General features: G+C 35.1%; 1 protein-coding gene across 1 annotated transcript in view; it reads left to right on the forward strand.

The window, feature by feature from the left end:
- The window catches only part of CDH18 (cadherin 18), a 497699-nt gene that overhangs the window by 239362 nt on the left and 242440 nt on the right, over positions 1 to 15897 (forward strand). The window contains exon 3 of the mRNA XM_029941281.1: positions 3815 to 4109. Coding sequence (XP_029797141.1) covers positions 3815 to 4109 — 295 coding nt within the window. The remainder of the gene's footprint in view (positions 1 to 3814; positions 4110 to 15897) is intronic.

The raw sequence follows: 15897 nt of genomic DNA on the forward strand, positions 1-15897 counted from the left end.
AAAATGAGTCTCTTGTAGACAGCAAATAGATGGATTTTTTTTTATCCATTCTGCTACCCGGTGTCGTTTGGTTGGAGCATTCAGTCCATTTACCTTCAGTGTTATTATTGAAAAAATGTGGGTTTAGATTCATTGTGTTCTCCATAGAGTTCATGTTTGTAGTGGTGTCTCTGGTACCTTGTATTCTTTGCAATATTTCCCTCACAGAGTCTCTCCTAGGATTTCTTGTAGGGCTGGTTTGGTGGTGATGGATTCTCTCAATTTTTGTTTACTTGGGAACACTTTTATCTCTCCTTCTATTTTGAATGACAGGCTTGCTGAATAAATGATTCTTGGCTGCATATTATTTCTGTTCATCGCATTGAAGATTACTGCCATTCCTTCCTGGCCTGCCAAGTTTCATTAGATTGGTCTGAAACCACTCTGTCAGATTTCCCTTTATATGTAAGGGCCCTTTTTATCCCTAGCTGCTTTCAGAATTCTCTTTTTATCTATATATTTTGCCAGTTTCACTGTGATATGTCATGCCGAAGGTCAATTCAATTTATATCTTAAGGGGGTTCTTTGTGTCTCTTGAATATGAATGTTTATTTCTTTCCCCAGATTCAGTAAATTCTCGGTTATAATATGATCAAGCACCCCTTCAGGACCTTTTTCTCTTTCTTCTTCTTCAGGAATTTCTATGATATGGATATTGCTCCATTTGATTATATCACTCAGGTTTTGAATTCTCCTTTCCTGCTCCTGGATGAATTTCTCTCACTTTTTCTCAGCTTCCTCTTTTGCTATAACTATGTCTTCTAATTCACCTATGCTTCTCTCTTCCTTTTCAATCCATAAGGTAGTTGCCTCGATTTTATTATTCACCTCATTTATAGCCTTTTTTAAACTCATCACAGCTATTTTGAAAGTCCCTAGTCATTGTAACAGTAGCTTCTCTGATGCTTTTTTTCAAGTCCAGTGATTAATTTTACGACAATTGTTCTAAATTCTTGTTCAGTTATGTTGCTTATATCTGTTTTGAGCAGTTCTGTGGCTGTGACTTCTTCCTCGAGTTTCTTTAGAGGAGAGTTCATTCGTTTTGTCATTTTGGCCAGCTTTCTGTCTCTGGTCAGCTTTAAAAACTCATTGTGCTCTATGCACCTGTTAGTATTGCTCTGTTAAAGGAGGCTCATTGACTGTCCAGGGCCTGTCGTTTCAGGAATTGTTCTTTTAATGGTGTCTCTCATTTTCTCTTGCTGTGCCTTTGATTATTTTATTTCCCTGCTCAGTGATATTTGGGACTCTCTGTCATGCATACTTTGGCTTCTTTCTTGGGGTAGTTCTGAAATAGAAAACAGACAGTCAAACACACAGAGAATAAAAACACATAGACACACAGGCAAATCAAACAAATAAACAAATTAAAAGGGGAAAGGAGAGGAAAGAGAAGAAAAAAGAAAAGAAAAGAAAAGAAAAGAAGACAAAAAATAAAGGGGGTAGAGACAACAAAGGACAGTGGACAGTCTAAAAGCATATAACCAGCTGAGGGGAGAGATAAGGATGAGATAAGGGAGACTATATCTGGATGGCAAGAGACAAAGAAAAAAAGAGGGAGAAAGGAAAAAGGAAAGAGTAAAAATTAAAAAAAATAAAAAGTAAAAATGGAATAATAATAAAAAATAAGTAGAAAAAAAGCAGCCGCTCCCCCAAGCAGATAGGTGTTGTTTGGTGTAGGTAGGTCTCGGGGCAGGGGGCTGCTCTAGGAGGTCCCGCTGCGGTGGTTGCAGAGGATGAATGGCGGAGCTCCAACCTCTGCTGGAACTAAGTGCTGCAGGCCACTCGTATGTGTCAGATCTGTGGCTGAGCCAAGCTGTATCTTCCAGGCCTGCCTCACTTCAAAATCCTAGTCCATGAATTTTAATGCTACCACAGATGAAATGTACTCACCTTGGCAAATGGCTTCTTAGCCTTGATCTCGTAGAGGGAGGGCGCAGTTTCTCTTGGCTCTGCCAGGATTCTCGCTGCTGCTGCTGGAGGTTAAGTGCACTTCTGCAGTTTGATGTGCTCCCGCAGTGCTGCCACCACCAACTCCCTGCTGGGATAGCGTAGGGGTAGGGTTTGTTTTTCCTGGTGCCACCCCGGATCGCGCTGCCACTCCCAAAGGTGATGTGTGGTCCCATCACAGCAGGGATCACACAGGGGGAGGGGGCTTTTTTGTTTTTGGTGCCATCCTGCATCAGCACCCATACTGCAGAGCCCAAGGAAGAATTTGCCAGCTATAGGGATGGGTTTCTCTCTCCAAGCCCAGCGGATATATATGGGGTGAGAGTTTTTCTCTCCATCCTGGGTTAAGTTCTTTATCTCTTCTCTAGAGACAGTACTATGACTTCTCTAGAGACAGTATTCAGTTTCTCTTTCTCTTCCCTTTGTCTCTCAGGGGCTCCAGGTGCTTTCCCAGTGTTGGGCTGGGGCTCCCACCTCCCCTGCCCTTCTCAGGCTGGACTGTCTGCCAATCTCCCCAGTTCGCACTCAGTCACTCAGGCATCTTTGAGGTTGTCTTCTTTCTGGAGTCTGTATTTTCTCCTCCCACTCTTGCAGATAAGAGTAATGTCCTTCTCAGTTTGAAAGATGTGGGTGGGCAAAGTTTACAGAGCTCCCTTCCTCACTGCCATCTTGCATCCCTCCCTCCCTCTACTAGTTTTGAGATATAATTTATTGAATCTTGCTAGGTGATTCCCATCAGAATGTGTCCCTGTTTACTCCTTATGTTTTTCAAGAAAGAAATAGAATTATTTGTGACATACTACAATTTATATTTAGTCGCCTTTATTTTACCATGGAATAGTCCTTTATTCATAGTTTATTATGTTTTCCTATTTTTTTCTTTTTAAAAATATCTTCTAGGATTTCAGAGACTTTACATAATACTTGAAAAATTTCTCATTATTATGGCATGAAGCCTAAGGTTATATTATTTCAATGTTTTCAAGTGTCAGAATTGAGCCAAAGGTGAGTAGTTAATGTTGGATAACTGCAAAGGTTTCCTATGAGGAATAACTTCAGATCTCTTGGGAGAAACAGTTCTTCAAATATATGTGTGAGATTTGAGAAAATACTGTGGTTATTTCTAGCTAGAAATATACCAATGGCACTTTCTATTAATTAAAATTAGGCCTATGTATTAATTATATGAATCACCCATACTTAAATTTTGAGTAAAGTTTTATAATAATAAAATGAAATTCTTCCATGTTTTCTTTCATTCTAAATCTGAACAATTAATTTGGAATATATATTTTTTTATTTCTTTCAAATTATAAAATTGATTTCTCCATAACAAACAAGTGACTCTATTGTGGAACTTTTTAGTAATTTGAATCTTGTCCTGCAATATATTTTTTTTATTTTTTAAATTTAAATTTGAATCAAAATATCAAATAATAATATAAAAAGTCATTATTCCTGGAAGTTTTGCAGGCAACAGTGATTTACTGGTCATTTCTCTTTCCAAATCTATTCTGTGTAGTTGGTGAAGTGGTAATTTACTAGATGGCATAAAGGGTTATTGCTTTTTTTATTTAATTACTGTCACTTATTATTTTTTCTTAAATTAATTATTGGATTGCTTAGATGGATCATGATAAACATATTTATATCAATACCAAGTAGACAAAAACTGCAGGAAAATAAATGATTATAGTAACATATGGGACACTGTGAAGATAAGAACAATTATAATCAAACTAAGTCAAAATTTATAGGTAGACAATTTTAAGATAATACAATGTGAGATTGAAATACAATTTCATGCTACATTATTTTTTTTTGACAGCTGCACTCCAATTCTGACAAAGGTGATGGCTCTGTCAAGTACATCCTTACTGGAGAAGGGGCTGGGACTATATTTATCATTGATGACACCACCGGTGACATCCATTCAACGAAAAGCTTAGACAGAGAGCAGAAGACCCACTATGTACTTCATGCCCAGGCTATCGACAGACGAACAAATAAGCCTCTTGAACCTGAATCCGAGTTCATAATCAAAGTACAAGACATCAATGACAATGCTCCTAAGTTCACAGATGGGCCATATATCGTCACTGTGCCTGAAATGTCAGATATGGGTAAGAAAAATCATTCTTGACTTTGGCAGTTAATATAGTTTTGAAAATCCAAATAACCATCTTTTGAAAACCAGTTTTTAATTGTGTGTGTGTGTGTGTGTGTGTGCATGTGGAGAAATCTGAAGAAATTTTAAAATACTTTAATATTAAATATAGCGTAAAATAGTAATGATTATTGGATGTAAATATTATATTATTTAAAAAATTAATTTCTGAATCTCAAAGTCTAGGTAATGGTTTGGTATCAAGAAAAAAATCATTAATGGAAAAACATCTGCAATTCTTGCTTCTTTGACAGGGATTTTTGCCCATGTGAATTCTTTCTCTATATTGCTACAATGGTACCGACATATTCAAGGTGACAATTTGCATGAATAAAAATAGACAATGTAATGTCTGAGATCTTTTACTCCATGTCTTTTAAACTTTCTGTTTATGAACCAATTATAATAGTATTAAAAATGCAAGTAATAGCTGCATTAGTCAATAAAACTTTTTTAGATACTCATAAGCATTTATATACCTTATTTATTTTAAAACATAAACTGACCCTTAAAAGATTTTGGATACCATTTTCAAGATGGATTAGCTGGCATTCTGTATTTAGGTAATTTTCCTAAATTTATATATTTAGAGAATGGCCAACAAAATAAATTAACATCAGGTTCTCCTAAATATGATACCGGGTTCTCCTGAATATAGAGCTGACACTGCAGTTGATGAGTCGTGATCTAGTTTCAAGTCACTCTGCTCATCTGGGGCTTCGTCATCACTCACACGTCTCTGTCATCCATGTAACTGGTTTATTTTATTTTTATCTCCTATGAAAAAAATTTTAAATCATTAAAATAAATTTCAGCTATGATATATTTTTTACTGTCTCTTTAAGACTCTAACCTTGGATGTAAAACACTTTTTCTTGAGCTGGGATTTAATATATTTGAGCATACATAAGAGCATTATTTTATATGAGTATTTAATTATATAAGCTTATATGTAAATACACATGACTGCTATTTTTAGCAAAGTTCATTATAGCCATTAACCAAGTTGTTATGTATTTGAATATATACTTGAGTGGGGTTTTTAAAATTTTTACTTTTAAAATGTTTTTGAGATAACCAACATACAGCACTGTGTAAGTTTAAGATATACACCATAATAGAACTTGACCTACACACGTTGTGACATGATTACCACAAGAAGGTTAGGTAACATCCTTCATCTCCTATACACATGGGTTGTTAACAAAAGATTGTAGTTTTTTTCCTGCCCAGCTCCAGCCCATTTTAGTTCTCTTGAGCTGGGCAGGTGGCTCCTGAAGCCATTGGAGAAGCAGGTGAGAAAGAGGAGACTAGTTCTCCTTCTTGACCAGAATCTCAGGGGAGAAAGCAATTCTACGAGAGGAGAACACAGGAATCAGCCCCAGAGAGCCTGTGGAGAGACTGAGGAGCTACTCAGGCTTATTGGTCTCCAAGGAAAGCTTAATGGAAACTGAAGGGCTCAACACCATTAAACCTGTCAGGTGAGAGTTTATGTGGAAACTCTGGAACAGACTTCCTTCTCTCATGTTGTCAAGGGACCGGCATACCATTTGCCAACCCCCTACTGTCTCAGAAAAGTGAAGAGCCCCATGATTCCATCACTTGTGAGAAGGCAATTGGCAAAGTACTTCCAGGAGCCACATATGAGCCCCAAGGAGCACAAGTGAAACCATCATAGGCAGGAGGCAAGGTGCCAGAGAGAAACACAGGCAGAGCGGTCATTACCAAGAAATCGTACTGAAGAGTAGATCACAGAGCTGTAGTGTTTTAAGGATGCACGGAGATTTCTATAACTCAAAGCCACGTTTTCTACAATTACTAACAACAACAGTAAAACAATATATGTTTGAGGCATGAATAGTTATTGATAGGATCCAAATTATTGTGATGGAACTTGAGAACATATCAGACTGGAAGAAGTAACTGAAAAACAGAGAGCAAAAGAATTCCCCAAATATAGGAATTATGGAGCAGAATGAGGCTTAGAAGATATATTCATTAGACCTATCATGTGAATGGCATTTGGTCTCAGAGCACAAAAACAGAGTAGATGAAGGAGAGGAACAATATATTTTTTTTCCTTGAGGTGAAAAGTATACTGAATTTACATAATTAATAGTTTTTAAGAAAGGATTAGAATAAGACTCAAACCTAGGTAAATCCTGGCAAAGTACCTAACACATTAAAAAAAAGAGAACATCGGGGGCGCCTGGGTGGCTCAGTTGGTTAAGCCACTGACTTCGGCTCAGGTCAGATCTCACGTTTGTGGGTTCGAGCCCCGTGTCAGGCTCTGTGCTAACAGCTCAGAACCTGGAGCCTGCTTCCAGTTCTGTGTCTCCTTCTGTCTCTCCCCCTCCCCCTCTCATGCTCTGTCTCTCTCTGTATCAAAAATAAATAAAACATTTTAAATAAAAAATAAAAATAAAAAAGAGAACATCTTACAAACTTTCAGATATTTTTTATGGTTTTAATTATGTTTGAGAGAGAGAGTGAGAGTGAGCACACAGTTGGGGAGGGCCAGAGAGAAGGGGGGGACAGAGGAACTGAAGTGGACTCCATGTTGACAGCAGTGAGCCCAATGTGGGGCTCAAACTAAAGACCTGTGAGATCATGACCTGAGCCAAAGTAGGACACTAAACTGACTGGGCCACCCAGGTGCCCCTCAGAAATTTTAAATTAATTATTTATATATCATTATCTGGTTAATTTATGCAAATCATAATTGATAAATTACTATATATCACATAAATTTATATGTTTACTATATACATATATATAATATTATAATTAGCACCTGAAATACTGGAATCTGGTTGACAACTGGAAAGTACAGCATTCAGAGAAAAAAACTCAAGTCCCAAATTCATCATCAAAATATGATTATGTTTATCAAAATATGATTCCTCTAACAAGGTAAAATAAATATTTGGAAAGGAATCCAGAAGGTATATCATCCTCTTATCTTATCTAGAAATATATTAGAGAAAATAGTTGAAATTGAAAATTGTTTTAATGAATCTGAACAACAGTGACCTTAAAGGTAAGGAAAATGATAAGGAGAGGAAAAAATTACTGGATATGTACCTTGAAATATGTGTTTGTGTATGCATACAGTTAAATCTAAATGGGTACATTTGATATGCATCCCAATGTTTATAGAAGCGTTATCAACAATAACCAAACTATGGAGAGATACCAAATGTCCATCAATTGATAAGTGGATAAAAGATTGGTGTGTAGGACTGCGTATAACCACCGTCATACACACACACACACACACACACACACACACACACATACACACACATATATATGCATACATATATATATTGTGTATACACAATACACACACATACATACATATACACAATGAGATATTACCAAGCCATCAAAAAATGAAATTTTGCCATTTGAAGTGAATGGAGCTAGAGTGATTATGCTAAGTGAAATGAGTCAGTCAGAGAAAGACATATACCCTATGACTTTACTTATATATGGAATTTAATAAACAAAACAGGTGAGCATGGGAGGGCAGAGAGAGAAGGAAACAAACCATAAGGGACTCTTAGAAAACAAACTGACGGAGGGAGGTGGGTGGGGAATGGGCTATTACAGCAGCCACTTGCATCATAAGGTTGAAAGCCTCCTGCTGAGTGAAACGGAGCAGAAAATTAAAAGGGTCTGGAAGAATGATCCTGTTTGCAGAACTGATGCTCTAGCCCTGGCCTGCCAATCCCAAGACCATCATTATTATTATTTTTTAATGTTTATTTTTGAGAGAGTGAGAGAAAGAGAACCAGAGGGGATGGGGCAGAGAGAGAAGGCTGACAGCACAGAGTCCAAAACTCAGGAACCATGAGATCATGACCTGAGCTGAAGTCTGACACTTAACCCACTAAGCCACCCAGGCATTCCCCATGACCGTTCTTAACAAAGTAAGCCTGTTTCCATTTGACCTCTTTTGTTGGAGCTCAGACAAATGCAGCTACATTGAATCTGATTGATATTTGGACAAATCTAGATTTAACAAAGTGTTGAATCCAATGCTGAATCCAAAGGAAGAGGGAGAATGTTTCCAGCATCAAATAAGGATCAATGATGACATTTTCCCTTGAGTGACTTGATTTGGGAATGACACATGAATCATCACTTCTTTCCCTTTCTATGTAGTTGTGATGCTAGACGATTTTACTATGGCAGCAATTTTCCTTTTTGGCTCTGATGTAGCTAATAGTTGATTTCAGATATTTAAATCTTACTTACCATATAGTGCAGAATCAGTCGAATCCATAGAAGTGGTCAGTGGGGAAAAGAAATTGATATTTTGAATGTTGACTGTGAGTTCTGCACAACATCTAAAATTGATCACCCCAAACAACGAGTTAGTTTGGGCAGCACTGGAGAATATGTCATCAAAGCCATTGTGGTAATGATCACTGACATAGCATCAAGGTGTATTTATTGAGCACTTACTATATGCCAAGCCTTGCATATCATTTGTAATAATGTCATGCCTGTATCATCATGCACAAGGGCACCATTATGGTTATCCTTGTTTTACAGAGCATGACATTGACATATAGAATTAAATAATCTGCACAACATCACATGGTTAGTAAGAAGTGTACCTGGAAATATTTCTAAGCCCAACAGAGGTTCAGCTTTCAAGTCCCAATTTTTAATATAGTTACAAATTTAAAACCTGGTTTAAACTATTTGTGTAATAACTATAACAAAAACAGTAGGTATTACAGAAACTGTAAGTTTATTGAGCTGGGGGGTTGGGGGGGCCTCCCTTTTTCCATATTGGGATAAATTTGATGTTATTATAATGTCCCTTTTTGTTTAAAGAATTGTATTCAAAGATGGCTAATACTGCAAAGAGGAAAGTTCATCCTAAATTGCCTGAGAGTAAGGGAATAGACATTTATTTATACTAGAAATTGAATCCCTAAGGAGTCTGATAAGGATATGCTTTTGAAAACAAAATTCTCTAATGGCTCCAATATATGTACAGTAGATAAAATGAGGATGAAGGCAATGGACAGTTTCCAGGTAGATATGTGTGCCAAAAGTTGAAAAAAACTTGCGACCCAGATGGCACAGACAGGAAGGCAAAGAGAAGTATTGAGAAATGGAAAGTAGCCCCATTAACTGAGCTAGGAGTGGGGCTCAGGGGGAGGATCAGATGGACTCATGATGCTCACACAATTGTGTGAGTTCCCTCACACTGGAAGACAAGGTAAATGGTAAGTAAATTCATGAGTAAACTCTAAAAACTAAAACTTTGAATCTGCTAAGGAAAAAACCACCACGAAAGCAATACAACAAACAAGTAGATGAAGGACTTTTTAATGTAAGGTAAGAATCCAATAATCAGTAATCAAGAAGACGTGAATTTAAATGAATAAACATTTGAAAATATAGATCTCAAATAACAATACTAAACCTAATCCAATGAATGATGAACTGAAATACTTATAAATATGCATGGCTGTCAGAGGACTATTTTTCATTACATAAGGGAATTTTTTAATAACAAAAAATTCATTACAACCGTATAGAAATGGAGAGATTCCATTAGCAGGAGATTCACAAGAAAAAGAAACGTGTGTTAGTTATCCACAGAAAAACCTAAAATTTCACTAGTAAATTCAGAAACCACAAAGGATGATGAGAAATCAATGTTCACCTACCAAAGTAGGCAAGTTTGAAAATTCACAAAGTTGTTAATGGGCAGGACTGTTATCTGAAAGGTGAATTCCCATGTTTTTGTTTTTTGTTTTGATGGGAATTTAGCAATATCTTTCAACATTTTAAGGAGAACATATCCATTTGTTGGATAATCTCTATTATAGAGACTATTTTATAGATGTCTTCACGTGGTTACACAAAGATGTATGTGAAAGGATGCTCACTGCTGTATTATTCATGATAATGCACTTAAGGTCTGCTACTAAGGAAGATTTAAGGTAAGTGACTCTTTAAGCATATACAGATTCCTTAAGCAGCCTTAAAATGAATGCATTTGCATGTATATACTGATATGAAGATCCATATTGTTTTAATGAGGAAATAAGTTTTCAGAAATGCATGTGGAAAAAGCTACACTTTATTTTAGAAAATAAGGAATGTGTTGTGCAGTATATGTGCACATAGGGCATATCCGAAAGAAACTCACATACTGGTGAAGGTAATTACTTCTAAAAACAGGTTGTGGAAGGGCGCCTGGGTGGTTCAGTCAGTTGGGCGTCTGACTTCAGCTCAGGTCATGATCTCACAGTTCATGGGTTTGAGCCCCACAACGGGCTCTGTGCTGACAGCTCAGAGCCTGGAGCCTGCTTCAGATTCTGCATCTCATCTCTCTGCCCTTCCCTGGCTTTCACCGGCTCTTTTTCTCTCTCAAAAGTAAAATAAAACATTACAAAAAAATAAAATAAATAAATAAAATGGATAGTGATCTTTATCTGCTATGAGAGTAATACATTCTTCTTTATTAAAAACTATATACATATATATGTTATTTATAAAGTGATAATAAAAAGTGAAATGCAGGCTTGTGATACAAACATTTTAAATAAGCAGTAATGTTTAAAGATACATCATTTTATAACACTAATAATTGCTAGCAGTGTAGATAGAAGACAAGAAAGTTTTTCTCAACATACTGGTTTTTTTTATCATTTACACATTAATCTTTGGAATATTTAGTCATAAAAAATCTCCCTTTTTGGAACTTTTTAATTCTCGAGAAAGGAGAGGAGAGTAAAGGCTAAGAACTGATAGGGGCTAGTAATAAAATGGTTAAAAAAATAAAATGGAAGGAAGGAAGGAAGGAAGGAAAGAAGGAAGCAAGCAAGGAAGCAAGAAGGAAAGAAGGAAGGACAGAAGGAAGAAGGAGAAACAAGTCCCTAAATTTGAACAACCTACAGACATATAAACAGAAAATTTAAATATAGTACTTGATTAGCAAAATATATGGGAACCATAAAGTAGACAGTGAGTCCAGCTTTACAGAATTAGAGAAGATGTCCTCAAAGTGTGCAGGAGTTTGTCAATTAGACAAGGAAAAAATAAAACACATAGAAGAATCAGTGATGGAAGATACTCTATAGTCTTATCTTCCCTGTGGGTTTATGGTCTACTTAGGTTTGTATGTGCACACGTGTGTGAGTGTGTATGTTGTTAAGGGGGAATTAAATAGGATTGTCATACAAATGATGAACTCCTCTCACAGTTCAGACTATGCTATGAGAATACAGAGGAGGCAGCACAGGAGACCTCCAGAATATGCAAGTGTTTATCAGGTTACTGTTTCTTGTACATCTGTTGTGCTAAGGGATGCCATGGAGCCCTCTAAGTCATTGCTTTGTGCTATATCACCAGCGAGCAAAGCATAATGGGGTTGCATGTTTCTTGTCAGTGGATAATAATCAGCAAAGTCTGGGGCATTCTGAATGGTTTAATAAAAAAAGATGTGAAACAAACTAGAATGGTTTTCAATGCATATTTTAATGTAATATTTTTCTTTACCTCTTTGATTTATATTGTGGAATTTCAACTATTATCTGGGGAATCATCTCTCTCTATAGCAGCATTTTTCAACCTTGCCATGAATTGACATATTAGACTGGATAATTCTCTGCTATTCTGTGCATTGTATGATGTTAAGCAGGATCCCTGGCTTCCAGACTTTAGATGCTTAGTACACTCCCTATTACCACCATATTACAATGTCTTTAGACATTGCCAAATGCTCTCAGAGGTGGAGGGTGGTACAGTTAAATCATTTCAAAAGAGAAACATGATTTGGAGAATGTGTTTGTTCAATTTATAGTCACTTCCAAAGGGAGTCTCATATGTTTAGAATGTTCAGATCATATATTTTATGACCAAAAATGATTTTATCTGCCTAGGTCAGCAATTTTTATGTTATTATAAAAATATTTATTTATTTTAAGAGAAAGAGCACAAGCTGGGGAGGGGCAGACAGAGAGGGATAGAGAATCCTAAGCAGACTCTGTGCTGACAGCAGAGAGCCTGATACAAGGCTGGAAGTCATGAACTCTGAGATCATGACCTGAACCGAAATCAAGAGTCAGAGGATTAATCCACTGAGCCACCCAGGTGCCCCCACAATTTTCATGTTTAATATTAATTGTCATATTCAAATGCACTATATTGTTAGGTCATTTGTGCTTATAGAAAAGAAGTATAACAATATGGCTACTTGAGAATCATTATGACTCTTATTTTTAAAAGAAAATCTACCTGTTGTTATAGCATTGATTTAGAAAAGGACCATTTGAATTATGATGAAAATCTACCTGTTGTTATAGCATTGATTTAGAAAAGGACCACTTGAATTATGATGAATGCCTTGTAAGATACTGGCTATCAATGTTTTTGACTTACCTAAAAACATTTTTAAATGAAATGAAGTGAACATTGGTAGACAGAATAACATAATATTCTGGAGGGTAATTATAACCTGAATAGGTCCGTGAAGACACTTGCACAGACTTTATCAATGTAAGTAAACAATTATTTCATTTTTTGTCTCCTACAGAGTAATTGGCTTCTTTGTTCTTTAAACAACTTTAAAGAAGTGCTTCTTAATTTTGATTTTCTGCGACTTTATTAAATGCCTGTGTTTCAGAACTGAGATTTAAGAGTTTGAAATAAAAAGTTAATACTGATTGTTGCGGGACAAAAAGAAAAATCACTATGAGATAAAATTACACCTGCTTTTTGGAATCAGCAGTCCACTGCATGTGTGGCATTTTTGAAACGGAAATAGAATAAATAGAATTGTACTTGAAAACAGCATTGCCATTCTCAGAAAGGACATGAAAAGGGTCTTAAGGCATTTAGTGATAGTAGAATGGCGTATTCTCATTAAAAAGCTGGTAAAGGTATTTTGGTTATGTAAATTTATAAATCTCTTTAAAACAAAATTAAAACAATCATTTTAAAATAATAATTTAAGACAATAATTTCATCTTTTCTATTTTTATAGCTTTATACCCCAATTTATGCAATTACAATCTTCCTTTCACCTAGAATCAGTAGGTTTGAGTACAAATTTTGATTGTTTTGCATTCTAAATTTTCAAAAATAATTACTCTATATCTAGAAAAATTTCAAGGAAAACTATACTATACTACAATGCAATGTGCCTGAAAGTAAATTTCACATCTTTTTTGGTTTGTTTTTCACAAAAACATATCTATAAGGAATTGTATAAGTCATTACCTCTTCTCTTTTACGTGCTGATGAAAAAATACCTATAAGTAAAAAGTCTTTAATAACATTTAAGATATTGTACATGTAATAGAAATAATACATTTTAATATCTGGAAGATAGAACACAATGTTTTATTTTTTATTCTGATTATAAGTATGTAATTTATAAACTTTATCTTGAATGAAGCACTGATTCTTAGGTTGGCACATAAAGAAAAGAAATAAAGTTTACTGTGTGCCCCTTAAACTCCACAAGGTGCCTTGTTCTTGGAGATGTATTAAAACATCTAATCTTTTCCACGTCTGTGTTCCTCTACAGCCGCTAACTCCCAGGCCTAGTTCCATTTGCAGCTGTGTTCTTTGTTGAAGAGCAGCAAGAAGAGACACCAGCTGTGCTTACTTTATTGCACCACTTGTTGGGGGACTGATTTATTCTGGCCAAACATCTTGGGAGCTTTACCCTGGATATTTTCCAGGATTCTAGTAGCCATTTTAAAATTATTACCCTGGGGCATAACTTCAGAATGAGATAATTTCAGTGAAATGAGGCTGACGCTGCTATTCTACATGGTAAATTAAAACTGCATATGAGGAGTCACATTGAACAACTGATGAAGTGGAAATAGGAAAAAAATTTCTAAGTTTCATAATTTTTTTCTATTCATAACTTTTCCTTTGTGTCAGTTAGCTAGTGTTACGTAACAAATAATCCCACAACTTAGTGGCTCAAAACAGCTTCCATTTTATAGTGAACTATGAGAAGGATATAAACTAAGAAAACAATCCCATTTACTATAGCATCAAAAAGAATAAAAGTCTAAGGAATAAATTTAAAAAGGTGAAAAATATGTATACTAAAATCAGTAAAACATTAATAAATAAATTGGAGAGGGCACAAATAAATGAAAAGGTATTCCATGTTCATTATTCAGAAGGATTAATATGGTTTAAATGCCTATTCTGTATATATTGATCTACAGATTCAATGCAATCCCTAGCAAAATTTCAGTGGCAGTTTTCACAAAAATAGAACAAGCAATACTAATATTTTTGTGGAACCTAAAAAGACCCTCTGATAGCCAAATCAATCTTAGGAAAGAAGAACAAAGCTGGAGGCATCACTATTCCTGATTCTAAACTATGTATATTACAAAGCTATAGAAATCAAAACAGTATAGTACTGGCATAAAAACAGACAGATCAATGGAATACAAAGAGATCTGAGAAATACTCATGTATTTATAGGCCATTATTGACAAAGGAACCAATAATATATAATGGTGAAGGATATTCTTTTCAATAAATGGTCCAGAGTGAAATAGATCATTACCTCTCACCATACACAAAAATTGAATCCAATGGATTAAAGACTTGAATGTAAGACCTGAAGTTATAAAGCTCCAGAAGAAAACAAGAGGGTTAGCTCCTTGACATTTGTCTTCGTAATGATATTTTGGATTTAACACCAAAGACAAAAGCAACAAACACAGAAATAAGCAACCGGGACTGTCAAACTAAAAAGTTTCTCCACAGCAAAGGAAATATTGACAGAATGAAATGGCAACCCATGCAATGGAAGAAAATATTTCATATGCATTCTCAGAGCAGAATTTCAATAATACTAAAGAATAAGTGTCCAGAGTTTTTGAAGAAGAGGCCCAGAAGTTTTTCTGTTTTACTTTCTTTGTATTATTAAAATCACATCACTTGAAACCATATTCTGTCGACATTTATTGAATAATTACATGTCGACCCTTTTCACCTACCCTTTGTTTAGAGAAAAGACATTCAAAATTTTGAAGAAACATTGCCTCTTAAGTTTTTGAACATCTTTTTTTTTATATCTGGTAAAATTTTTATTGCTTCATGGATTAATGAATAATTTTATTTTCCTAAATATAATTGGATTTGTTGTAAATACAAAAAAGACCAATAAACCAATCTAATTTATCAGTTTTATTTTTATTATTATTTTATTTTATTATGATAGACATGCTTTACCAGATTACATTTAATGCTGTTGATTTTTTAATCTCTCCATTTATTCTTTATGAAAATAAACTAGACTTGGAATTCCCCTATTAAAACTCATCTATTTATGATAGAAAATACTCCACTGGAATCATTGTTTTCACCATAAACTGGACTCAAGTCACAAAAATTAAATCTGCACATCATGTTTTAAAAAATATATTCAAAGAGTGATTTTCATGTGTATACCCCTCAGTGTAGGAAACTGAAATACAAAGAAAACCAATTAGAATTTTGACAGTTCTAAATGTAATTTGTGTGTGTGTGTGATTGTCAAAACTATAATAGTTATAATTTCTTTAGTGGCCAGTGGGAGATTTTGTTATATAAATTGGACTTGGAGCTTAACATGTCTCTTGGTGGAAGTAATACTTTAAAAAAAAATAAATGAACACAACTTAAATTTCTTACTAAAAGTAATCTTAGTTGTTTTATCACTTACCACCTTGCTTTATAAATTACTTCAA

The sequence above is a fragment of the Suricata suricatta genome, chromosome 6, assembly GCF_006229205.1.
Source record: "Suricata suricatta isolate VVHF042 chromosome 6, meerkat_22Aug2017_6uvM2_HiC, whole genome shotgun sequence".
Lineage (NCBI taxonomy): Eukaryota > Metazoa > Chordata > Mammalia > Carnivora > Herpestidae > Suricata > Suricata suricatta.